The sequence below is a fragment of the Corvus kubaryi genome, unplaced genomic scaffold, assembly GCF_017639235.1.
Source record: "Corvus kubaryi isolate FWS band 111438036 unplaced genomic scaffold, C.kubaryi_AGA036_p1.0 37385, whole genome shotgun sequence".
Classification (NCBI taxonomy): domain Eukaryota; kingdom Metazoa; phylum Chordata; class Aves; order Passeriformes; family Corvidae; genus Corvus; species Corvus kubaryi.
Window position 1 is genome coordinate 13,032,184 of NW_024581127.1, and position 26,493 is coordinate 13,058,676.

At 41.8% G+C, this 26,493-nt stretch overlaps 1 protein-coding gene across 6 annotated transcripts in view; it reads left to right on the forward strand.

Annotated features, from left to right (window-relative positions):
- ESRP1 (epithelial splicing regulatory protein 1) overlaps positions 1–18,301 on the forward strand; it is a 37,340-nt gene extending 19,039 nt beyond the window's left edge. Inside the window, exons 12-15 of one of the 6 annotated variants that reach the window (XM_042036077.1) lie at positions 456–654; positions 2,495–2,663; positions 16,730–16,819; positions 17,439–18,301. In XM_042036077.1, coding sequence (XP_041892011.1) covers positions 456–654; positions 2,495–2,663; positions 16,730–16,814 — 453 coding nt within the window. In that variant the 3' untranslated portion in view covers positions 16,815–16,819; positions 17,439–18,301. Of the gene's footprint in view, positions 1–455; positions 655–2,494; positions 2,664–11,616; positions 16,265–16,729; positions 16,820–17,438 lie in introns of those variants that run through there. The other 5 variants (XM_042036075.1, XM_042036073.1, XM_042036074.1 and 2 more) reach the window with 5 other exon arrangements.
- The last annotated feature ends 8,192 nt before the right edge of the window (positions 18,302–26,493 follow it).

Below are 26,493 nucleotides of genomic sequence, written 5' to 3' on the forward strand. Positions count from 1 at the left end.
TTGGTCTTCAGAAAATAAAATTTAATACAAATTGTTTAGCAATGAGCACTTGGCTGTATTTATCCTTGAATTTTAAAAATTGCAGGTAATAAATGGGGACTAGATCTTCCAATACTGCATTTGTAGTAAATTTGTAAGAGCAGGTCTTAAAGCACCACAGTATTCCCAAATTAGTCTCTCCCATAGGTGTCTTTTTTTTTTTTAGTTATAGAAGTAACAAGTTACAATGTAGCTTAATCAAAACAGGTGAATAAATACAATCCAGTTATCACAAGTGGGAAAAACTTTGGAGAGGAGAGCTTAAACATGCTGATGAGTGCTCAGGATGACTGACTGTATTTGACTTTGGAGATGAATGTATTTATAACTGAAGAGACTGCTTATAACAGCACAGATTATTGCTATGCTGCTCCTTCATGGAACCTACAGAAACATTTCTTTTGCCTTATTTGTAGGGACGTCCATCAGGAGATGCTTTCATTCAGATGAAATCTGCAGATCGAGCTTTCCTGGCTGCACAGAAGTGTCATAAGAAGACTATGAAGGACAGATATGTTGAAGTCTTTCAATGTTCTGCTGAAGAGATGAACTTTGTACTAATGGGGGGCACTTTAAATCGAAATGGCTTGTCCCCACCACCATGTAAGTTACCATGTAAGTTTTGCTTGGGTCTTGCCACTACACTCTACTCTACACTGTGTGCGGGTAGGTATTGGAGCTGCTTTGTTGACTGATCCTGGTTCTTGGAAAGCATTGTCAGATGGGGGTGTTAAAATAGGTCTTTTTGTCTTAAATCATCACCAGCTTGCAACTTGCAATCATTATTTTTCCCTTTGGTTCTGAATTATTGTGACTGAAGAACTACTTTTGCTTTTCCAGTGGCAAATTTTCCCTCCCCTCACTGGAACTTTAATTGGTTGATGTGAGTGATAATTCTGAAAAGTAATTTCTAAGCCCTGTCTAGACCTTAAAGAACTGTTTTGCATTTAAACTGATCTGTACTTATATTTTTTCATCATGGTGAACATGTCAAGTAAAAGACCTTCATTTTTCACATCCAAAACTTAGTTTGAGGTACCATAGGTAATGCTTCCCTTTGAGACTTAATCACAGGTTCTGCCTTTTGAACTGCAACTGACTGAACTCTTCCTTTGCTTTATGTTCATATGGAATTGGGGTTGCCTTTGTGGGAGTGAAATACATGTGGCTTCTGCCTCAGAATTGCAGAATCTGTATTTCCTTTTAAATTTGGATTCTCAGAGCTTCTAGGATGAACACTGACTTCTACACAAACTTTTGGGAGAAATGCTTTAAGAGCTTAAGGGCTAACTTACTAAGCATATGTGCCACATGAATCTGAGCCTATGGGAAAAGTAATACTTTGCTTCTAAAATCATAAATGGCAAGGTAGTCAAGTAGTAGCTTTCTCTCTGTCTCTCTATGCAAGTGTATTTTTTTTTGGTGGTGGGCTTTTTAAGAAATGTCCTCTACATGCTAGGCAGAGTTGCCAATACAGCAGCAAAATTCCTGGGAGTAGTTTCTTTGAGTGCAAGTAGACCTTCAGCTAAGCCTTGGGAGAGTTTTTTTTTCTTTCAATGAAAGTATCTTGAGCAGGGGTCAGCAGTAGATAGTCCTGTGTGTGATAGCTGTTCCAGAGGGGTTGGAATCTTCTGAGAGCTCCTAGGACAGGTTTTTGGGCAGAGTCACAAACTTTGGAAACACACAGGTGTCAATGTTCCCATTTCCAACTACAAATGCCTGTGATGTATTCCTCAGATAAGGCCTTTTGGCCCTATCATTGTCCCATTTTACAGTACTGTGAGATGCTGACTGTAACTGAATAGCAAAATTAAAGGCTTACTTTATCTGAAGCTTTATGTTCACTTCTATGGCACTGGGGAGGAGGAAAGCAAAGAAAGAGAATGGCAACAGAGGAGGATGAACTCTCATTAGTGAGAATTTGCTTAGGACCTAACATCTTGTCGAAACAGCACAAAATGCACTTTTGGGTTTTGGTCGTTTTTAAATTTAATGTTAACACTTCAAGCTGCAAAGCTATGACTTTTCTCACTCTGCTGTTGATCAATTAAGGGATAAGGAATACCAGGATGAAAGTATCCTCTCTTTTGTTGAACATTAGACAGATCTTTATTATGGAAGTTTTCTTCTTACTGAGAAGTCTCATAGCTCTTGAATGCAGACTTCATTAAAGTCTGAGCCTAGACAAGTGAACTGACCTATGTATCAGGAAGAGACCCTATTCCCAGAGCAAGAGGTGGCTTTTTGTGTATTTTTGACTTCACTTTTGGCTGGAGGCTGGGCACAGCACTTTGTAGTCAATCTCTCCCATTGGTGGCTCAGATTTATTTTCTGCAGTGAACAAGGATAAGAAGCTTGTGAAGGTTCTTGATGTACTGTGGAGCTCTGTATGTATGGTCTTCATTAGCTCTGGAATTTCAGAGGTCCTAATCTATTTTCCATTTGCTCCCTGTAGGCCTTTCACCCCCTGCCTACTCCTTTCCGGCTCCTGCTGCAGTTGTGCCAACAGAAGCTGCTCTGTATCAGCCATCCATGCTTCTGAACCCACGAACACTCCAGCCCTCCACAGCCTACTATCCTGCTGGGCCTCAGCTCTTCATGAACTACACAGCATATTACCCCAGGTAAAGCAGAGGAGAACCCAAGCAGCAACAAAGAAGTCTCTTTTTTTCCTTTTTTTTTTTTTTTTTTTTTTTTTTTTTTTAATTGTTTCCAGCAAATGCACCAAGCTCACAAAAGAACATTGTCTGCTCTGCTAAGGACTTGTGATACCACGAACAGCTTGTTTGGTATCTTGTTCAGGGAAACAATTTCAGGATAACTAGGGATTTTCCAAGTTTTAAAGTATTGCAGGTAGCAATGTTTGGGGGGCAGGGGGTTTGGTTAATGTATTTGGGGTTTTTTGGGGGGGGGGGGTTGTTTTTGGTTGGTTTTTTTTTTTAACCTAGGCCACACGTTTAAGTGGGATATTTTTTATTATTTTTGTTCCACTTAACATTCCTCTTAAACTTATTAGTTTGCTTTGTTATGCTCTCAGTGGGAATTGATATGTGCAGTATTCCTTCTCATCTCCATAAAGAAGCCCTTGGCCCCTCTTTAGAATGGGTGGACTGGGGTCTTAACAGCTTCTGAAATACTGCCTCTTTGCTTTTCTAACAAAGTAACTTTTGACCTTTATGGCAAAAACTGTTTACTTTTATAAATAAGTATTGTATTGAATGCATATGTAAAGCATATAGAGGCATATATTCTTCCTGTCCTCATAAACACCTCTCACGAAGGGCTTTTGGTTCTTCTAAATATATTAGCTGTCTTCTACAGAACAAAATCTCTGGATACCTCTTGCCCTCTGCAGTCATAAGGCCTTGGAAAGAGCTATGTTCCCTTTAAGTCACAAACCATTTCTCATCTGTTAGGAAATCTGCTAAACAACCCAAGATTTTGTCTCTGCAGCAGGGACTAAATAGCTACTTAAGAAGTTGTTAAAAAATATGAACTCTTCAATACCTGTAAAGATAACAAAGGTTTTCTTATTACTTTACCTATATGTCTGTGAACTGCCTGTTGTGGTTTTTTATTAAAAGGTTTCCTTCACTTGTGATTTATTTTCTATAATGCCTTCAATATCTGTTTTATGGTTATGATAATATTACCAAACTCAGCCTTGTTAATGTAAGATTAAGAAAAATAAAATTCCAAACTTGCACTGGCAATATAAAACAAGTTTCTCAATAACAGTTCTGTATTTCATGAAAACATAGTAGCGGTAATAGTCTGTAGTGACTGACATGTTTTACTTCTTAAAATAAGAATAGGCTGGCCACTGCAGGCTGAGTGTCAGGCCCTAGAGATTTCTCACTGAATGAGATCCCACATGAGTCCCATCACTGGCTGCTTGGGCTATGGGCGTGTATATTGGTCACAGATTGATCAATCCCAAGTCCCAAAATAAAATTTTTATATTCTTGTCTAACTGGTAGTTGTTCACTGTTCTTAGGAAACCATTATTACATAGCTTCTCTGCCAATTACAAATACTGCCCTTTTAAAGAAAATAAGGAATAATTTCTGGAGTCAAGTTGGCTTCTTTCTTTGTTGTGAGATTTGGTGTTTAGGTATTGCTTTTCCATCCAGAGGAAATGTTTGATCTACAGACAATTTGTATAAATGCCAATAGATGTAGTGATTCTTTGTAGCTGACATTTTGGGTTGTATTTTTTTCTTCTGAAAAATTATTACTGCTTTTCAGGCAAGTTCCTAGGCTTCGTCCAGGATGCAAAAAAACAATTGGGTCCATTTGAAGTAGCAATCAAAACTCTCTTAAATGTAGTCTTCTGGTTCTGAAGCTTAATTCAAAAATTAAGTATGTGCAGCAGGAAGGAATGGGGTATCCTCTGTACTAAATTTTGCATTTAAAAGCGCGTCCGTGGAAAAGCAATATAGAGCTGGTAGGTAATGATCAGACAATGGTTCATAAGTCTAACTAGTGAATATTTATAAGGAAATAAGGAAAGTTTCTTTGAGCTGCTGCCAAAAGCTTCTACCACTTGTGTTTTGCAAGGTCAAGTTGCATTATAGTAGTCCAACTCTATTTTCCACACCATAATCAACTTAGATGGTGGAAGGGAGGGAGACTTTTTTTGGTCTTCAGTATTTATCACAAGTCCTGAAACTCTGAGACTTGTCTTAATGCTCTTACAGCTTTGGTGATGAAACCAATGGTGTAAAGAAATGGATGCCTTCTAAACTATTAAAATAGCTTCAGTGAACTCCTAATGAAAAGGAGGGAGAGCAAGTTATTTGGGATCTGTCAGTCTTTGATATCTCTGTTCAGCTTGTAATTGTATCTGGCAACATGTTCTAACAGCAGATCAGTGGTCTTGCTCTCTGTCTAGTCCCAGGCTTTTAAGAAAGAACAGTAAGATTCATGGGAGGGAGGAGTTTTCCTTTATCTAATCCTAGGTGTACTAGGTGCGGTATGTACACTGGAAATAGTAACTGCACTACTTGGCAGTTGCTAACACATCCTATAGAAACTTACCATATAAAAACTTGAAAGCTAGTTGCTACAGTGCAAAGTTTTAAAACAAAGTTGAATCTTATTGTATTTATTGAGTTCTAATGCAATTTTTATCGCTTTTAAGCAGTGCCTTTAAAGCCTCAAAAGTATCTGTCAAAATCCATACATGTTGTAATACATTTTATGCTTTTTACTTTTTTAAAAAAGTATTTTAAATAGCGTAGTGGAAAGAGGAGCTCCTTAATTGTAGGACTTATAGCCAAAACATGATATGGAAACTGAAAACTGATGTGGGTTCAAACAAACTGGATTAATTCCACGGCAGGAAATTCATCGTGAGTTAGTGAATACACAGAAACCACACCTGGCTCAGGAAGTCCTTGAACTCTAAATAACTGGCAGAGTGTTCTTGTGTTCTGTGTCCTATGGTAAATTCTTGTTCTGTTGAACCAAGGTGGGTAGGTAAAGTTGTTTGTTCACACCTTTGCTGGACTTCTCTTGAGAGATACAGGTACTGCTTGAGAGCGTGGGTCTTATCCGGTATGCTTGTCTGATAGTGGCTAGGTTGGGGTTATCACCCTGTTGTGCCAGTGTGTACAGTTCTCTCCATTGGAGTGGTTTGAGCTAAAAGGTCTTTATGTGATAAAGGTGTGATTCTGACATGTGCTGCACAAGGAATTACAGGATAATGTCTTAGTGTTCTCATCTGTCTGCTTATGTCTCTTCCTGCTATGGGTTAGGTATGGGTTTTCTCATTATAAACTAATCAACTTGTAGAAGTATATATATGTGCAACATATATATAGCATTAATATTTATGTATGCACACATGCTGAAGTATGTATGTATAAAAGTAAAATGACCAATCTGAGCAATAATCAGGCTTAGAAAAAAGTCTTACTTCTTCTCTGTGAAGGATCAGATTCTCCAAAATGACCATCATGTAAAACAAGTGATTCTTTTTTCTAACCTTGATTGTTTCTCAGATCCTTATTGGAAGCATGATTAAGTTACAGGGAGTTTAAAACTGGTAAACTTAGGAACAAGTGGGCTGGTTTAGAAGTGATGCCATTCAGAGCTGCTGCCAGCAGCTTTGTTTACGTATCTCTGTGTCTGGCTAACCAGCATCACTTGACAGAACTGGGTTAGGAAACAACCATATGTGTATTTAGCCTGGGAGCTCTGTCACAGATGGAGAACAGGAGCAGCCAGAAACAAAACCTCTTTTAGTTGTACTCACAGCATCATATCAACACTCTGGACCACAGCTCTTAAGCTCTCGCAATTTTGTTTTTATTATTATTTTTATACTAAGTGTGTCAGCTTGGATTGCATGAAATCACATCTGCAGTGATAGGCTCACCGGATATCAAAGCCTACTGGTGGCTTTTAATTGCTGTCCAGCAAAAGGAGTTCAAATGTTTTAAATCAAGTGTCAGAATCTGGGACTCTTCATTCCCTGTCCTTACTCCATTGAGTTGCTCTCCATCATGAATTTGTCAAAATAACCTCAACTCTTTAGTTAATGTCACAAACTTCTCACCAGAATGATTGATTGTTTGGGGGGCACTTAATGATTCACTTTTCTAAGTAAATGTAGCTTGCCAAGGATTAGAACATCAGGGATGCCTTTAACTACTACTATATTTCATTGGAGCAGGAGTGCATTAGCAGGGAAGACTAATTGTTGCATGCCTCCATAGGCTGTCATTATCCCTTCATTTGTAGGTTTTAATTAGCAAAACTGCCATAGTGTCTGAAAAGCAGCAGAATGATAATGCTCTGATCAACAGCTATCTGGATACCAGAATAGTAAAATTATTTAAATTAAAAAACCAAACAAAACAAACCTCACCTTTCTTCAAAGCTGATAAGCCTGTTAAAATGTTGTTGCTGGTAGCAATGTCCAAGTTCTACTCAGCCCACCATACAAAATGCTGCCAGGGAGGCTTCTTCCTTTTGTTTCCTTAACAAACTCAATGACTTGATTTTCAGGTAGAAGCTCTTACTGTTATCTTCTGACTGTTCCTCTGCTGACTAGTAAAACATTTGGATTTGTAGGAGGGATTGTTACTACAACATTGTGCAAGCTTGCTGCAGAGATCAGTTTGAGTAGTTTTTCCTTTTGCCTATTTACAACATAGTTCAGTGGTGGGAGAGAAGATCCACCTGTTGTGCCTGAAGGGGTGTGTGTCATCCATGCAGGTGGCTTTTTAAAACAATTTTCAGTGATCTCACGTTATTCAGGGCACCAAGAGACATTGCTGGATGCTTCACTTTACTCAGAAGCAGCCTTCTACAGGGGTGTGTTGAAAGTCCCAGCACTACCCAGGGCAGACTATTGCAGTCTTCTGTGGCAGAAAGTGTTTCTGGATCCATTCCCCTTGCTTACTGTTGTTGTCCTACCATGATCTTATACAGCTGGGGAATTGATTTCAGTAGGCAGACAGAGTAGGCAGCAGGTTATCTGGTTAAATGTGGGGAAGGCATTTGTACTGAAGGAGCTTTTGGTGTTTCCAGGGATGGAGCTGGGTTGATCTTGGAATAGTGCTTCTTAAAGCTGAGAACTTTTTTTTTAATTTAAAAAAAGTCACATTAATTTTTTAATTAAAAAAAAAAGGCCTTTCTTATTGGGGACACCATCTGTGATATTCCTCCATGATTTACTAATCATCGGGATCTAAATGTTCCAGTTGGATTAACAGGTGACCTGATGGTTTAGTGCTCCTACTTCTGCTACTTGTCAAGTTATGCAGCCTTTCTTTCTTTAAATGTGGATAAACATTCCAATCTTGGAACATGAAAATTATTCTGGCTATGTAAATACTTTTGGTAATAACATGTCAGTTTTTTTGAGCAAAGTACCATGTCGAAACTTTCAACTTTGGTGGTTATACCACAAAATTTACTACTAATTTTTGTATGAACCACTTCTAAAAAAGCTTTATATTGAAGCTGCATTTCCCCATGGGCTGCTTTCCAGCAGTGAACATTATAGGCATTATGTGGCAAGCTTGTGTATATGTGCACATTATAGTCATGTCCTGTACCAGCCCAAGGAGTACTTGAAAATCCCTATGAGTTTCTGAAAAGATCTGCTTTTCACTGAAGTCTGGGCTCATCTGTCAATTTTTTGAGTTTTTGTGAGGGTTACTTGGTAGTGTGCACCCTTTACTTTTTCGTTCCTCCTGCTGGCTTCAATCTGAGGATCTGACTTTGGGGTGCTGCAGAAATGCTCTGGGTCTGCTGAACTTCCTAGACCTAGCACAAAGGGACAATAACTTAATCTTGAAACACTAGTGGATGAGTCTGACACATTCTCTTTCACTGCTAGTGCTCCTCTGATTATTAGAGTAAGGAATATGAAGTAAGACTGACCTGCAATCAGGACCTGTCTTACAGTCCTGAAACAAATAGAAGCTGTTTATCAGTAGCTTGATCAAAGGATATTGTCAGTATCTGTTGTCACAAATCAGAAAATACTTAATACTTCACAAACAAAATCTTCCAGGACTACAGATTAAAAATGTCATAGGAAAAATAGGGATAGAAAATCTGCAGGGAGAGAACTGAAACCTCTAGATGGTGTGTGTGCACATACTTGTTCCTACGTGCAAATAGTGCTGGTATGTTTGTGGTTCTCTTGATTGACCTGCAGGATACTTGGCAGAGATCTGAAAACCTGCTTGGTTATGTATGCTGACTGCTCCCAACTCACACCCACTTGTAATATAAACCACAGTTTCCTTCTGGATATTGGTTTCTGTTAAGCAAATGTATAATGGAAAAATTTGTTAGGAAATCAGGAGAGACAGTGATCCTCAATGTTTCCACATACTATTTTAGTGATGGATGTTTGGGATCCCTTGAGGTGTATAAATGCTGCTTGAGTGCCAACATCAACCTTCAGAACGTGTGGAAACTTGTTCTTGCATCCAAAACTGATTTCTGAAACTTAATTGTGTTTTATTTTGAGATTCTTTGGAGAATACAACAATCTCAGAAATATTGATTGGAAAAAATCCAATCCACCTGTTGATTAGATCTGAGAAGAAGGATCAATTCATAAAGAAAAAAGGTTTGCAATGCTTCATATCATGTTTGATTTCAAGAACTAGATGGATATAAAAAGAGTTTAAGCTCTTGCACTGCATCCATTATAGTGATATACACCTACTAAGAACAATTGTAGAAATTCTGTCTGGCCTGATGTAAAACATGCAAGTATTTGTTCCTGAGGTTTGTTTGATTTGAGAACATAGGCTGGAATACTTGTCTTGTATGCCTGCCTGGACAATTTTCACTGCATCTTCATGTGTCTTCTATTGACTGTTTTTCCATCTGGAGACACAACCACTCTGAGTCACTTGCTACTGTTCCTCTAGCAGGTTGTCACCCTTCAGGCAGGGCGAACGTAGAATTGGCTGGGAACAGTCCATATGTTATCTTCTCTTAGGAAGTCGGAGCAGGTAGCACCCTTAGCCTTTGAGTAAGGCTATGAAAGACCTGGAAAAGAATATCAAAGCTTCTAGCATCTACAGATTAAACATTTCAGGCATAAGAAAATATTTTATTTATTACTCCTGAAGAAATTATATTATTGTAGCATTAATATTGCTTTAGATCAAGACAAGCTTGTCCCTTTGTGGCACTAACCTTTAACATCTGGCAGTTGCCATTGACCACAAAAGATGCTGTGTCTAAACAGTTCATGAAACACAAGTAAATGGAAGCAAATACTGCCTTGCTGGCAGCTGTGGAGAGTTCCATCCCCAGATGTATTTGGCCGGTACTGACCTGGAGCTTGCATCCAAGCTGTGGATGGGCATATCTGCCATGGATTCATATCCTTATTCTATAGCTACATTCAAAATAAGTTTGAAGACAGCATGTGCTGGCTAAAAATTCTAAAGCTGAATGGTGCATTGGTGGGAGAAGACTTATTTTCAGCTTCATTAGTGTCATAAGCTGACCTCTGGATCTTATGTTTGAGAATCTGAGTAGTACAAAAGAAATATTGACTGTGGTAGTAGTTATTTAGGGATTAGTATGACTATTAATATAAAAGAAAAGACATGCAGGAAATTATTAGTGGGAAGTGTTGTGGTAAGTTTGTATGAAGATGCTACTCTACAGCATAAAATCCTACCTTCCTACAGCTGTTTTTCTGATAATAGGCTCAAAATTGATGAAAATGATTACAGGTGTTGTCCTTGGCACCAGACTATTTGTGCTATCTAGTGGAGCCACCAGTGAAGATGTTGTCACAAAGGTACCCAGGAATGCAGTTGCGGGGATAAACAAACATTTTAAGCAGTTCCTATGGAAAAAGGAAAAGCAGCTCTCTTTCTAGACGTGGACAGCTGGTCACTGTAGAAGCAGCAGTGTTAAACCTCAGTCAATTTCATTTACCTCCTGAAACACCTTTGAGGAGGGTTCTCTGAAGGGAGGCTATAAACATCTATATATTGTGTCCGGGAATGGCTTGCCTGCTGGATTTGCTTGTTATCTGCTGTGATGAAACAATCCCCTTCCATACTGTGCTGCATAAAGATGACTCAGGGCTTTGCAAATAGTGGGAACTCAGTACAGGCAAGACTGAAAACTGGTGAGAACATATGCTTGGGGGCAAATGTGCCTACTAGACTTGGAAGCTACAGAGGCACTCAAGAAGATAAGCTTTAATTTAGAGAGATGGAATATAGGCTAACACTGTAGGACACATGTGGAGGGAGGACTCTTCCACAAGGCATCTTGGGACAGTAGCCTTTGGGCTAAGCCTGGTCTTCACAAATACCAGTTTAGCTAAGGAGTGAAACACTGATGTAAGAACGCAAAGGGAAGACTAATAGAGTTCAGTAGAAATTTTCTCATGATATTTTCATAGCCTTGAGCTGGGAGAAGTGGAAGTGGTCTGGGAGCTACCTCTCTAGTGTGGAGATGTTATCCCAGTTCTAAGGGATAGCATTGGAATGGTGATGGAAATGGGTAGGTGCTTGATGCCATGCTCAGGAGATAAAGCAAAATTATTGAGGTAGCTTTGAGCAAGAAGTATGAGCCCTTGGAGGAGCAAGTTCTTAATTTTTTTTTTCTTTCATAAAATTATGTAATAAGTAGGAGAAGCCAGTGCTGTCCTTCAGTGTTAGGACAACTTTAGGGGTAAGTGGTCTATGCAAATCTATCTAGTGAATTGTTAACTTTTCCTTTAGAGACTTTGGGAGTGTGTGGCTGTGCAGGAGGTGTGTTTGTCTCCAGGGACACTGTCTTGAGATCAGTCAGTTGGGGCTGCCAGAGTCTGGAGACAGTGGTCTTCAACAAGATCCTATGTGTACCCATGTGCTGTGCTGTTAGGGAAAGCTGATTACCCCAGTGTAGTTTCTGTTGTTGAATTGCTCTTAATGCCACAGCAATGGGAGCATTATGAATGTCTAATTAGGCAGCCTGGACTTTGATATCTGCCCAGCATTTTAAGACAGGTTACGGTTGCATAGCCAGCTGCTGGCTCTCTTCTGCACTAGTTTGGCTTCTGATTGCTTCTATCTTAACTTGTGTTTGTAGTATGCAGCAGAGGATGGACTTGTACACACAAATGATGCAGCCAGGACAGTGTCCAAAGAATGGATTTGCATTTAAAGGCCCCAGCAGTTAGACTTCCTTAGAGAAGGTAAGGATAACAAACCCTAGGAGATGGGGTTTGGAGGTATCATAGTGTTTGATTCAGATAACCACCATATTCAACATGATTTGTCATTTGCTGCCCTGGGAATCTAGCTCTTTGCTATGTCCAGAATGTCACACTGCAATGTATAAAACCCTATCAAAGCCATAATTTAAAGGATTTTGACTACTCCAGTCATCTTAAGGGCTGGTGCTTTGCATGTTTCCCAGGGCTTCAAATGCATGCTTCTTCGAGCTTTAATACCAGTACTGAGAACCTGCAGGAAGCTTCTCAGAGTCAGTTCTCTCTGTGGAGCAAATTGTGGAGATGATGTTAGTCTCCTAGCAATGCACTAGGATGAGGCATTGGTTAGACAGAATGAGCCACTTTCTTAGGTAACTACAGAATCCAATGTCGAAGCTTCAAGCTGATGTAAAATTGCAGCACTGAAATAGTTTGTATAATGGCAGCTACTCTCTTGTGCTTTTTTTTGTGAGCTTTCTGATCAGGTCACTTCAGGCTTTCAGGTTTGGTTTACTTGATCTTCTGTATAGGAACAGTCAAAGGGTGAAGTCACCCTGAAAGCATTTGTGCAGAAAAATGAAGTTGAACTGCAAAGCACTGTATTGATGGCTGGACTGTGTGACTTATGTCGTAGTCTCAGAGGAAGATATAGAAATATATTTGCAAACAACGCTTCTGTAATCTCTAGTTTTTGAAAAATACATTGTCAAAGAAGTGATAAGATTTCTTGCATGCCCTTTTCTTTCTTATATTCCTTTTTTCAGCTTCCCTTCTGAAAAATAGCAGCAAAACTGTCCACTTTTTCTACTTTCCTCTGCTTTTAGCAGAGACAATTTAGCCCAGGGTCTAATGTACTTCTGGGCAAAATCTTTACCTGCAGCATCACCTCACTGTCATCTACTCCAAGTATGCTACTTTTGCACGTGTGAAAGTGGCCATCTCAGCTCACTGGCTAACGAGCTGGCCTTTGGCTGGATTGATAAAGCTAAATCCCATCCCTGCACTGACAGTCTGAGCCATGCTTAGTAGGCCCCTGGCCTAAACTATGCTACATCGTTTCCCATCCATCTACAGTGTTGCCATACTGTGACTAGGTCAGGAAGCTGATCCAGCTGGGAAAACTCACAGAGTTTGTCTTTCAGTCTGTTTTCAGCCAGTTTACAGCTTAGCAGTGTGAGTACCTGTGTTGGTCCAAAAACAGGAAGGCAGAAGTGGCCAAAGCAGGCACTGAGAGATATTAACGGCATTGTGATGTTGGACTTGATTGCAAAACTTGACCTCCAAAGGTAAAAAAATCATGTAATAGTGAATAAATTCTGGTATACTCTCAGTGAAGCACTCTTAATTTTAATAGAAAATGTCATTGAAATTTTGTGTGTGCAAGGTGAAAACTAAAGCTTTTGGTTCTTCTGTAAAGATTTTATATTTAGGAAATCAAGAAATTAATATTTGCTTTTATCATGGTGTTCAGTGACTTGCACAACTTTCATGCAGATTCTTCCACCCTTTCTGATGTTTTGAACAAACACAGTGAGCCTAGATGGAGATTTTGATTATGTTTCCAGCTTTGCCACTTCTCAAGGCAATTGTGCTCAAGAGAAAAACCACCAGAACTCTAGAAATGACCAGATGGATCTCTTACTGTTTTAAAGTTCATGCACAATTTTCAGAAATGTGCACACAGGCCACTAAGCCCTTCACTGAGCGCACAGGTGCTGAGATCATGCGAGTCCTTGAGGGTTTCTGCTTGATAAAAAAAAGTATTAAGCTGCTCTTAACACAAAAATAGCTAACCCTGAACCTACAAAGTCTGATCTTTCATTCTTTGAAATAGCAAAAAAAAGTCTTTTTTACATAATTTTGCACACAGTTTAAAATTTTTCTTTTTAATTAAAGTGTTTTACAACCTCTACTTTTGCATTTGACATTTTAATAAAAAAAACCCTTTTGTCTTGTATATATTTGTCTAATCTCTGCAGAAGAAGCCACTGTAAACTTTATATGCAGGCATATTTTACACAGTGCAGAAATAATTAGGAATGTAAAAAGGATTATCTGAGGAAAAAAAATGCTGTGACTTTGTAAAAATATGTGTGGGATGTTAAATGCTTTGTCTCTGATTCTTATCTTGTATGCTTTTCCTATGTACTCAGGTATTTAAATTTTAAAAGGCCTACAAGAGTAGGCATTTTCAAACTTGATTAGACTGCTTACTCAGAAAATGAGAAATGCAGTTAACCTCTTTCCTGTGGTACTATTTTTATATTTCCACTTTGTGCTCTCCCCACCCTTCTTGCTGTTTGTCTTCCATGCAAGAAAAGTAATTGTGACCTGTAGTTAAGACCCTGTGCCTTGTCTGCTTTACCAGTCAGGGCTGGTAGTTTGGTCTCTCTGGACTAGAGCAAGTAACCCAGCAGCACAGTGGTCACTCTTACCAGAGAAATCAGATTATGTACGTGTTCTTAAATGACTGATGGCTTCTAGCAGCAGTGGGTCTCCCTGCCTGCCCTGGGACTGGGCTTCAGGCACAGGGGTAGATCACTACATCCTTTCCATGGCAATTATAGTCCTCATTTGTACTGAAGGAAGGGGGAAGGAAAACCTGAATTAAAGGGATGTGAGGCTAAAAGTTGCAAACTGGACAGGTTCTTTGGCGCATTCAAAATAAATATTGCAGAACTGAGGAATATAAGCACTTTAGGTAGGTGGTGCTGTAGGAGTATTCAGTTACCATGAGCCCAAATCCACAACAGTGCCTTGGTATCCCTGAAAGTAAGTACAAGGGAAGAAAGAACAAAAGGGGGTGGTGGGGTGACAAAGTAGAAAAAGTCCTTCAGACAAGGCAAGTGATAATCTCATTTCTAGTATCTAATTAAAAAACCTCAACCTTCCCCCCCCTTTATTCCTCCTTGTTTTTTGCTTTTTGTGGGTGCAATCCTCCCCCACTCATTACAGCCATAGTAATCTAGATTTACATTTTATCCTGGAAAACTTCATACTGTTACAGTCTTAAGTATTTGACAGGGCCTTTCTTTAAAAATCACTGTTCTGTAAACATGAGTACATTGAACACAATTAATTGATGCAAAGTATTTTTAAATGGTATTTCCAACTTTTCCTTCTGAGAAGATGGTTCTGCCTTTAATTATGTAGCACAATTATAAATTAGTATTTATGCATAAGGAAAATTAGCTCATATAAGCCACTAGGGAAGTGATGGGGGAATAGAATCTTCGCCTATTAACTGCAGGAGTATCCCAAGTGTACAAATAGAGATAGACAATGAGTGGATGGGAAGCAGTAGGCCAGAAAAAGTTTGGAAATATAAATCACAAACTGAATGCAAAAATAATTAAATGCTTTTGCAAAAACAAACTTCATGTTGGGTTGCATAAATGGGCATCTTGTTTGGGATGCCTTTGTATTTTTCTAAGTATTCTCTACAGTGTAACTGTAAAACTTCAGCAAAAACTTATGGCCAACAATTTGCTCAAAAACTGTGGAGTGAACAGAGAGACTGTGCAAACAGCTCCCAGAGGCCTGCTGAAGGCATGGGCATTGCTTAGTTTGGTGAAAGGAGACTGGGGAAAGTTATGAGAACAGTACATTAAAAAACATGGTTATGAAGAGAAAAGGAATAAATTCTTCCCACTGTGCATGGGACCAGGAGAGAGGGATGGAGTTACAAGCAGGGGTTCAGAACAAACCTTCTCCTATGAGCAGTAGTTAAATACTGATCTGCATTCCCTGGGGAGGCTGCACAGTCTCCACCCTGGTAGTCTTTTGGGACTGGTTGGCCAAGCACTCATCAGAGATGGCACTGGTATAACTGGTCCCACTGTCAGGCACAGATGTGGACAAGATGTCCTCTTCAGATGTTCATCTTTGTGATGATACTGTTTTTTTCTTAGGACCCTGGCCTCAGATGTTATAAAGTTAGCTGTACATCTTGGCCCCCAACTCAGATCATACAGATTTTTCACAAGCTCTCTTGTGTCTAGGAATCTTTGGATTGTATATTTTCAGAACTAATCCTTTATACTCTTTTTCAATATGTCTCTGTTTAAATTTATTACAATGTTAAATATCATTTAACCTAAAGCTGAATAGAATATTATTCCCCTATTATAATATATGTTTTAGAAAACAAATAAACTAGAAATGATATGTTTCCTACAAAAGGGGGAAATCTGTATGTTCTGTTTTCTTTCTGCACAATTAGTTGGTGACTCTCACAGTTTTGCTATCACTTAATATCTCCATTATCTCAGTTAGGCAGGTTCTCAGCTAGAGGCAGTTTTATTTATTTAAGCAGGAAAGCCTGAGACTCCATCAGTAAAGATGAAAGTCCAATTCCACAATGTAACTTTCTTGAGGTTAAGAGTATTGATTGAACTTGAGATGTGAATCTATTGCTCGTGTTTGAATGTGTAAAGAATTTGTAATATGAAGGTAACTGGAATTAATCTGAAAAAATATGTGAAAATATATATTATACTTTCATAAAGACTATATTTAAATTTACTGTGTTACATGGAGAAAGTTTTTCTTTCTTCTCTTTTTCTATGCTCCCCCCTCTGTCCTGTTCTGCTTTCCCCAGAGTCACCTCCTTGGGCTCTCTGGAGCTGGGAATAGAGTAGATTTGGGCTGTGCCCCTCACTGAGGGAGAGAAAGGGATGAAAGGAGACCTAGAGCACCAAGCATCCTGGGCAAATGTCAAAGTGCTGAGGACAACAAAGGGCAGGCGTCGTCCTCTCCCCAGCATTTCCCACCCAGACATTTCCATGTCCCTTTCTGGTGCTGTGCTCAGGGCAGCAGCCTGTGTTTGCTGGGCTTGCCACCCCCTCAAAACAACCGGTTATTTCAGCTGTGCTCAGACAGGCATGGTCAGCTTATGGAGCCACATTAACTCCTGGTTTTGTTGTTGTTTAATCGTTAATCACTTGAATGGAGATGTAAACAACTGTGCTTTCTTGTATCCTCACCCAGAAGGGAGCCAAGTGATCCTTTTACACACCACAGGTCACAGATGGGCTACCTGGCAAACAAGTCTGGGCTGTCAGAGCAAGTGTAAGCAAGATGAGTTTGCTTTCACCTACCTTCGCTGCCTCTGCCCTGCTTGGTTTGCGAAGCTGATGGAAGGTCATGCTGTACTAAAGAAAACAAAGGAAAAAAATTTGTTTTCATGGTGTGGATGGAGCGTGGCCATAAAAACTGTTCTCCTGTGGCTGTTGCATGTCACGTGGCAGTTCCTTGGTGCATCTCCCCAGGGAATGTAGCTCTGGTCTGCTCTGGGAGCTCCTCCACTGAGACACTGCAGTAACAGAGTTGCAGCAAACCCTGCTGAAAGGACATACAGCCAAAGCACTGCCTACAGAACCAAGCTGGAAAACAGCTGAAAAAGCACTGTGGCTGCACTGAGAAAAGTTATTAAATACCAATCCCACTTCTTAATTTACTCATGTGAGAAATGTGGCTGCACACATCAGCCTGGCTGTGCTCAAGGGAGGTGACTGGTTGAGTGGCCATAGCTGAGCAAAGAGCCCACATGAGCTCCAGTAAATCCTACCCTCACTGGCTCTCAGTGCCGATGATAAACTGCCTGAAACACAGAAATATACTACCTCATACCCAATCTTTGGGGCGTTTTTTCAACTTTATCTCTTCAGTTAATGAAAGATATCACTTCTGCCTACAGGCTATGCCTCTATTCATATCCTGGGGCCATGACTTCATAGTACAAGAGCAATCCCATTTGAAGATCCCTTCCCTCCTCACCAGCCACGCTTGCACCCAGCCGTGTGTCACCACATGCCACCTTGGGTCCTGGGCATGGCACTGAGGGTCCCAGGGCATCCTTGGGTGTAGAGAAGCAGCGGAGATCTTTAATTACTCTATAGCTGGCTATTAACACAGTTTGGAGTTGGATCAACAGTGGTGACCACGCACACAAGGGAGCCCCAGTGCCAAGCCAGGAATGAGCGGTGCAGAACTAAGGAGAACCATCAACAACACAGGTCTGTCACTAGAGCATCACAGGATCCCAGGCAATGAAACAGCCTGAATGGACTCAGGGGAAATTTATGGCAGGCCAGCTGGAGGCTCTCACCCTGATGATAGCACTAGCACATCAAATCATCCCACACTCAATGAAGACTTCCCGTGATGGGTGAATGGGGGGAAGAAGCTTACCCCACCCAGTCTTGTTGCACCACGTAAGAGAAATCAAATGCAGGAGTGGTTTGGACCTCAAAAACTACAAGCCTTGTCTGCCCAAGCAATTAGTTACTAATCTCATGCTGATTTGTGAGCCTGACTGGTGATAAAAGAATGGACCTGGGCTCACCACACTCAGGGAGCCTGGAGGGGAAGTGCTGAGGCCCAGCTGTGAATTGCTGCTGGTGTTTGGGGTGTTTGGGCAGGAGCTGAAGCTGTGTGAACTCTGCTGCAGCCAGATCCAGGATGGGGAAGGACAGAGCGAGAATGTGAGGGAGGAGAGTCCTCTCTCACATGGCTGCAGTCACATTTAAGTGCACTTAGCAGTGAGAGCCCACCATAATAGCACAGTAATTAAATGGGAATGTACAGAAATGAGTGCAGAGAAAATTAAAGATGGCCTACATTAATCAGCAAGGCTGGTTTGCTTCTTAGAGAGCTGCTACACATTGGTGCCTGCAGAGAGAATCTATCCATCATTGTATAAAGAAGCATCGGCAGCAGAATGGGATTTTGTGAGTGCTTGCTCTGAGATCTCTAACACCAAATCCCATGTCTTGTGTCCATCCATGCACATGGGCAGTTGCATGGGCTGCTGACTCTGTCCATGCTGTCCGTGTGTCCCTCACCTGCTCCTCTGGCTTCCGGGAAACAAAGGATCACCCATGGCTTTGCTTAGCGTCCAGACTCAGCCCCTACATCAAAGCTAGTATGAGGTTACAGAGGTGTCTGTGCTGCCAGCTCCCCAGCAGTACCAGCTTTCCAGAGGCAGCAGCAGCATCTGGCACGCGCTCACCACATGAAAAGGCACAGCAGCGCTTCACCTGCATTTTTGGAAGACTGATGTGTAACTTGGAGTGCAAGATTCAGGCCAAATACAGAACAAAGCAACCTGTTTATTAAAAAGTTTCAGCCCATGCAAGTCTGCCTTTGGGTGAAGTGGGAAGGGATGTTACATGGAAAAAATGTCACTTACTTATAAGCTATCACAAAGTAAGCACAAAGTGACAGAGTGACATTACTAGAGCGCTCCACTGCTTGTGAGCCATCCCTGAAATACAGTTACAACCAGATGGGAAAAACTAGTAAGGCAGAGTTGAGACATGAGCTTTAACCCTTGATCCTTTTTCAGACAGCAACTGCAAACATAGTATGGAATGGCACAAGATGTTCATTACTTCTTTCTGACTTCAGGTTAAAAAGCAGCCCATGTTCAAGGAGACTGCACCCAAAGTTTCAAACCCGACCTGATCTCCAAGTCTCAGGCAGGCTGCATCCCCTTTCCATGCATGGTCACCAACTGCAGCTGCTCTGCAGGTTCAGAAACACCCTCACTGGTGCCTGGTGAAGGGTTCTGACTGTGCAGGTACCTCGGGTGGTGGCTGTGTGGGTACCCAGGGTTACAACCACCCGGGGAGCTCACGGGCTGTGGGAGCCCTTGGTCTGCAATGCCACTGGAGCATCACACAACATCACTGGGGATGTCCTTCCCCCCACTGTTCTCCAAGCACGATCAAAAAGGTGTAACAAGGTAAAAATAAATAAACAGTGACAATGTAAAAGTGGGTGCTGTGCTTAGTTGTATACCTCAGGGCAGTAACAGCATATTTGATTACTCAGACCTCCATCCTTTGTCAGGAAAAAAGAGGAAAACAGTATTTGGGAAAAGCTGGGAGCCTCTGGCACAGCTGCCCCATCTTTATGGGCAGCATGCTGCTGGGCAGAATTAAACCACCCACCCAGCACTGTGTGGCAAGTGGGAAAAACTGTTTGAAACCAAGCTCTTGGCCACAAAGGGTTTGAGAATAAACTCCACTTCTGGCCTATTGTGCAGGTGATTTTCCCCCCCTCCCAACTCATTATAAAACCTATGAGCTGTGACCAGCTTTTTCGATGCTACAAGCAAGTAATTCTGCTGTTGACATGCCTGTCTGTGGCACAGTGAGACCTGGCATCGCCTCCACCAGCTGAGGCTGTGGCCACAGAGAGCGTTTCCCAGCCCAAGAAGATGGAGCCTGGTAGGTGGAAATACAAAGAGGCAGTGTCTTCCAAATCTGTCTCTGTGTGTGCTCTGGGATAAATGTATAGCAGCTGAACCAACTGGAAGGAAGGACATTTCTGGTTTACTTAAATGAGCAAACTGAGCAACCAGATGCAAGAATAAAGAATAAAGAATAAAGAATAAAGAATAAAGAATAGTTGCGGCTTGTCCAGGAGACAATTTCAGAGCTGGGGGCTGGTTTGTGGATGGGCCACTTTCTCCTGCTCCTGCCCATGAGAAAACCACTGTACTGTCTCTTGGCACATAGGTGACTCGAACTGATATCAGTGGTGATCATACACTTGCACCGGAGGGGAAACTGAGCTTTCCTCGATGGCAGACGCTGGCTCTCCCCGCAGTGCACACCAGGATCACCTGACAAATCCCACCCGGGTGATGCACAACACACTTTGGGTACTGACAGATTTACAGAAAGCTGCTTAGGGTAGAAGGAGCTACACAGCAGCTGTAAAAGGTGCCTGCACATACTTATTTTGTTGTGTTCAGCTCAACTGAACTAATAAGACGAAAGGCAATTTCAAAGCACCTTGTAGATTGCCTTGTCCAAGAGCTTCTTAAAAGCTCACACAATTAAAGTGCATTTGATCTAAAAATATGGCAGCAGTTGTATAATAGCTATAATGTTTTAACCCAGGAGAATCAGCTCTGTTAAGTATATCACTTTACAACTGCTGGCACCTGGGAATAGCATCTGTGTTTCTGGGTCAGACTTTCAGATCTCAGTTTGTCAGACTAAAAGGGACTGAACCTCTTCTACCTAAAACGTAACAGCTCTCTCTGTACTGTGCACTCCAGTAAATCTAATGGCCAGCAGCAGTGCAACAAAAGTCACGGGTGCAGCTGGTGAGAGAACTGGTGTCTGTGATTTAGTCCATCCTGAAATCAGTCTCTGGCACCCCATTTCACTACAATTTGTGTGCTATGGAAGTGTTTCTGCTGCTGATTGATTTCTGTTGTTTCAAAGCTGACAGCGCTCACTCTGTTCCCCCCACCCCAGGCTGCAGAGCTTACCCTGGTCCCACTCTCTGGAGACTCCATGACAGCAGAGTCTGAGCAACCCCTGGTCTCAGGGAATCTGAGTTTCACCTTACTCTTTGCTAGCCTAGTGGTCTTTCTCTTGGGTTTAGCACAAGATGGCTAATGAGCATTATCTGTAAGTGAGGGAAAGTGCAAACAGCTTTTATCTCCACAAAGCCAGGCAGTGTGTCCCCCCACTGCCTTGGGGTCAACAGCATCTGTCTGAGAGGTTAAAAACTACCAGCCTCTTATCTACAAAACCTATTGCAACACGGAGACCTGAGATATCTTGTTTTCTGGCTTTCAAGACAAAGGCCGAGGCTCAGGTCGACACTTTAAAGTTTCATTTTGCCAATCGGGAGTTTGCAGGGCTTTGTGTGTACCATCCCTGGCCAAACAGCCACATCGAGGGGCTGCTGTTATCACAAAAGTGAAACCTGTTTAAACAGTCATCCTGCTATCAAGTATTCCAGCCCTGCTATATCCAAGGAGAAGCAGGTAGTCAGTTCAAGGGCTGGAGCTGTTTGCTTGATAAATATTGATGGTGTGGAGCAAGGAGTATCACAACACTGCAAAAGGTCCTTAAAAATGTTCAGAGGATGAAAATTGCCAGCACTGTTGTGATTTTGAAGCTCAAATAATAAATGATTCAACAACTGCACAGTTACCATGGGGATGAATTCTCATTGAGCCTAAAATTACCAAGCTGCTGACAAGGACCTATTTTTAGTATCAGCAGATGTGTATCTTTAAGAACATCAGCACAGACCTACTACTGTGTGTCTGTGTATGCACGCCTGCTCGCCTGTAATTGAGTTTTCTCATGCTAATAATAAAAGCAAAAATAAGTAAATGTCTGACCACTGCAACAGACAATGCAGTGATTTAGGCTGGGGGTGATAAGTGGAAGTTGCAATTAATACCTGATAAATAAAGCATGCAAAGAGGCCAGATTGCCAGTATGTAACCGAACTAGTAAGCAGAGCCCTATCATTACTGTCAGCTAGCATGCTGCAGTAATGGAGCGTCTATTTTTGGCGTCTGTGAGTATCTAATGGGAAGCACTCATCTGCCCTGTCAGAGCCCCACGACACAGGAAAGCGGAGGCTCAAAGCCGACACGAGCTGCTGGCACAGATCCTGAATCCCCACACTCAAAGACGGAGTTTGTAAGCGCTCTCCCTCTACTTCGCACTTGAGGGAGGTGCGAGGATAACCGCGCAAGGAAGTCCCCAGCCTGGGCGAGGTGTGAATCCCCGCCGAGCGGCGGCACAGCGCAGCCGGTGCGCTGCCAAGCCGCGGAGCGCTCGCAGCCGGCGGCGCGGCTCTCCCGGCGCTGACTCACCGCAGCAGCCCCGCTCGGTGCCGCCAGCTCGGGAGCGGAAAGCCTCCTGCACCGCTGACTTTCACTGACTTTTCCTCATTAACTCCAATAGGACGGGCTAGAGACCTGCCTTTTTTAATAGCCTCATTTTGCTGAGGGAGAGGCCAGAGGGTGGCTATAATGACATCTCATTTGGTGATAAAAGGATTGGTTTGTTTTTGCCAAACACGTAGCAGAATAGACATATCTCTGCTCGCCTCTTGGCACGCCAGTGCAGTACGTATACATGCAAAAGGGGTTTGTTAGCAAACCAGCCAAGCAAAAATCAAAAGCAGTACACTGCAGCCGGATAGGATAATAGGGTATTACAGGAGACAGTTCAGCAGTTTTGTTTAAAAAACCAAACAAGCTCTTCTAGTTTCTGAAAGGCAGGCATGAAGACAAGGGAGAGGACTGTAGTGGTTCAGAGCAGGCAGCAGTACTCCTGCCTGCACTGCCATGTGAGACTCTGGTCACGCCTCCCACAGACAGCAACAGAGAATAATGGCATTTCAGATAAGACAGAGAAGAATTAAGGATCAAGAAAAGCCCTTGTGCTGAGACACATTTGGAAAAAAACGTGAACCATCTACTCCAGAGTAAATTATGCAAAGGAGTCTGATTAAATCATCCATCATTCCCCATTTTTGATATTTAACTGGGAAAGAATGGTTAGTTCCTCAGAGCTGGCTCTTGGAGATGTGTTGGCCATATACACTCTGCTCTGGGAGTGTACGTGCATCTGTTACAAATGTTTGACTCTGCTAAAAAATATCACCGTGTTCTGCCCCTATAGAAAACTACACACACACCCCCTCCCTTTTTTTTTCCTTAATATTTGACCTTAGCTGACTTAAACCTTGGGGGAGTATGGTGTTACTCCTAAGAAGCCATCCCTGTTGAACCTAGCCAACCAATATTCCAGGTGAGGTTCAGAGATGCTCCCATTCAGAAAACCTGAACAACTTGGCCATGCTGCTGGAGACAAAAGTGAGAGCTTCAGGAGATCTGGACAGCTGAACTGCCTGGGCTGGCCATGCCCTGTTAAGATCATACATGTGGGCTTTCTTCTGAACTTCCTAATGCCCTTGCCAAAAGAAGAATAGGAGGTATATACTGGGGAGCAGAGATGTACAGGACACAGAGGTATGTCTGAGAGGTGGTCTCAGGCTCATGGCTTATCTGAAGTAAAGGATGTGAATTTAACTATGTACCAAACAGAAACTTGACCTCACATTCAATTTTTATCTTGAACAACCAAAACTGGAGAGGTTTTGTTGTGCAGGCACAGTGATCAGAAACACCCACACAGGCACCCATACAATTTCTGAGAAATCACTGGTTCACAGGAAACTGCTTCCTGATAGAGAAGGTGTTGTCAGCTCTTGTCAAGTCCCAAGGCACTGGGTTTTATTGAGACAAGAGCTGCATCTATGAACACAATCCTAAGAGCACAGGGGATTGGGGTCCTTCAAATCCAGGAAAGGTCTTTTTTCTTGGCCTCTTAGGAATAACCCTTGCCCTTGGGCACACATGAACATTGCACTGTTTCGTTTCCTCTTGAGTCCCAAGGTATGATCCAAATGATCCAGATGTGAGCCATGGAGGAAAGTAAGATAAGAATGCCCAAACCACAAAGATGACCTCTACCATCCTTCCTGTCCTTCTCATCTGTCTTTTCTACTGCTGGAGAAGAAAGTGTGTGTCTCTGCCTGAGCAGTATCAGCTGAACAGTGGATGTCCTCCTTGTCACAGATGAGCAATCGGTGCCTGGGGGAAGGATGTTATTGCTTTTGAAGCCTCACAGATTTTAGTGAGAAATACCAGAATCTAGACATAGAAGAAACTGAGGAGAATGGTCTTTTCAACAAGAGGACCCTAAATGAGAGTAGTACTCAAGGTGAATCAGGGTGAATGAATGGCAGGGAAAAGCCTTGAAATGACATGCTTGCTAAGGACTACATTCACATAGCCTGGATTCCTTATTCCTAGTTGAGATTTAGGGAAACACTGGGTGAATTCCATGCACTGCATTAGAAGGGAATATTTTGCTGCAAGCAAATGTGCCAACTTTGTGGGATCACAGGATAATGCAGGTCAGAAGGCTCTCTCAAGAAATCTCCAGCCCAAAAACTTGTCTGAAGCAGGGACAGCTCTGAAATCAGACCATGTTACTCAGTGTTTTACCCAGTCTGATCAAACCCACCAAGGACAGAGACCACAACCTCTCAGCAACCTGTTCCAATATCTGGCTGTCTTCATGGGGAAGAGGTTTATCCTTATATCCAGGACATAAGGATGTGGTAAATTAAATAATCAGCTTTGCTGTGCCTCAGAGACATTACCAAATACAGTGTGAGTGTTAACAACTGAGTAACTGCAGTTATTCAAGGGAAGAGGTTGATTCCAGGAGCACCCAGGGCCATGAATTTCAGCTGTGAGCTATAAATGACAACATAAGTGCTGAAGTCTTTGGTACTGACAGTTTTGTCACCGTTGTTGAATGTACAGTCAAAAGAGCAGCAAGCCAATAGATGCTACTTATACTTAATTTCGTTCACTGTGATACGGGTTGGGGTGCAGTAGTAACTAACCAACTTAAAGAAAAAAAGAAAAAGGCAACTTGAAGAGGAAGGTGTAACTGCTACACCTCCAGTGCTTTCAAAAACACTTTGCAACAACCAAGGAGTCAATAACCACGCGGGTTCTGTTCTATAGCCACAACTATGGAAATCAGATTTGGGCAGTGCTGTACTTCTCCCACTTCCCCATAGAGGCCGAGGCTTCTAAGTGGAGCAATAGACAAAAGGTTCAGATCTCAAGTGCTGGGGTGTTGAGTACTGATGCAGAGCAAGCCCCCAAACTATGTCTGTCCTGCCATCTATCCTGCAAACCCGCAATCCCAGAGTCAATCAGTGACAGCAAAAGGGTAAAACCCTAGCAAGACCCAGGCCAACAGCACGCCAGAACAGAAGGAACAGTCAGTGCTGCCCACAGTCAGTGTCCACATTTCCACACCCTACTCAAGCCTTAGTTTTCTCTGCCATGCTACTGTTTGCCAGGCTACTTCCATCAGGAAGTTTGTTCTCCAGCTGGGTCTCTAAGAATCTTTCCTGTCATGATGGGGCTCCATAATATGCTCTCAAAGTTCTAGTAACCACTTTCTCTAGGAGTTAGTAAGGGGAATTGAGGCTTATGTACCCTTTTGGGTTTCAGTGTAGATCCCTTGATCTAGAGTGTCTAAAACCATTTTTCCCCAGAGTTGTTCCCATTCTTGTGTTGGTTCCTCACCTCCCCAGTTTAAAACTTTCTAAAGTTTATGAACTTAAAAGTAGTGCCTCCTGGATAACACAATTTCAACTTCTATGTGTCTGCAACCGCGTTTAAAACTACTGAAGCCAAAATAATTGATACTTTTAGTAACAGATAAGCTAAAGCCATTGCAATAATAAGGCAGATCTGTATTATGCTGGCTGCAAACTTCAAGTCACTCCTGCACGAAGACATCCTTCAGAGTTATTCAGCATTGATATATACCTTACAATAAGGATTTTTGTTTTGTTCAGGAAGAAGAAGGTAAACCAAAACCCATTTGAAATTCTATTTCTTACAATAATTTGGTAGTTCTGGCAGGGTCTGATCTGCTTTTTCTAAGATAAGACCTGTTCAGGAGCAGCTATCAAGGCAATGCACACACAAGACATAGGCAGTATTGCACTAAAGACACATTTGCCTTAACTTTTACAACAAGACAAAAAGCAAAACTATATTCTTACATGGTACTTACTATATTTTTTTCTGAAAATTTAATTTTAAATCTAATTAATAGCACATGTCATTTTATAAGTCTATATTTATTCTTTGTGTCAATAAAACATCTGCACATCTGACCCTGAACACAAGTACTGTTTCAGCAAGTCACATCCGATCCATGCTTGTGTGTGCACATGCACAGCACCCAGGCTGAGCATGTTTGCTTTTTAGCCCCAAAGCATCTGTTTCACTGCAGATTGGAGAACAGGATCACCATGAACCAAATGTGCCATAAAGGCTTTCCAGGAAAACAAGGGGAAAAGTGAACATCAAGGCTGTGAGT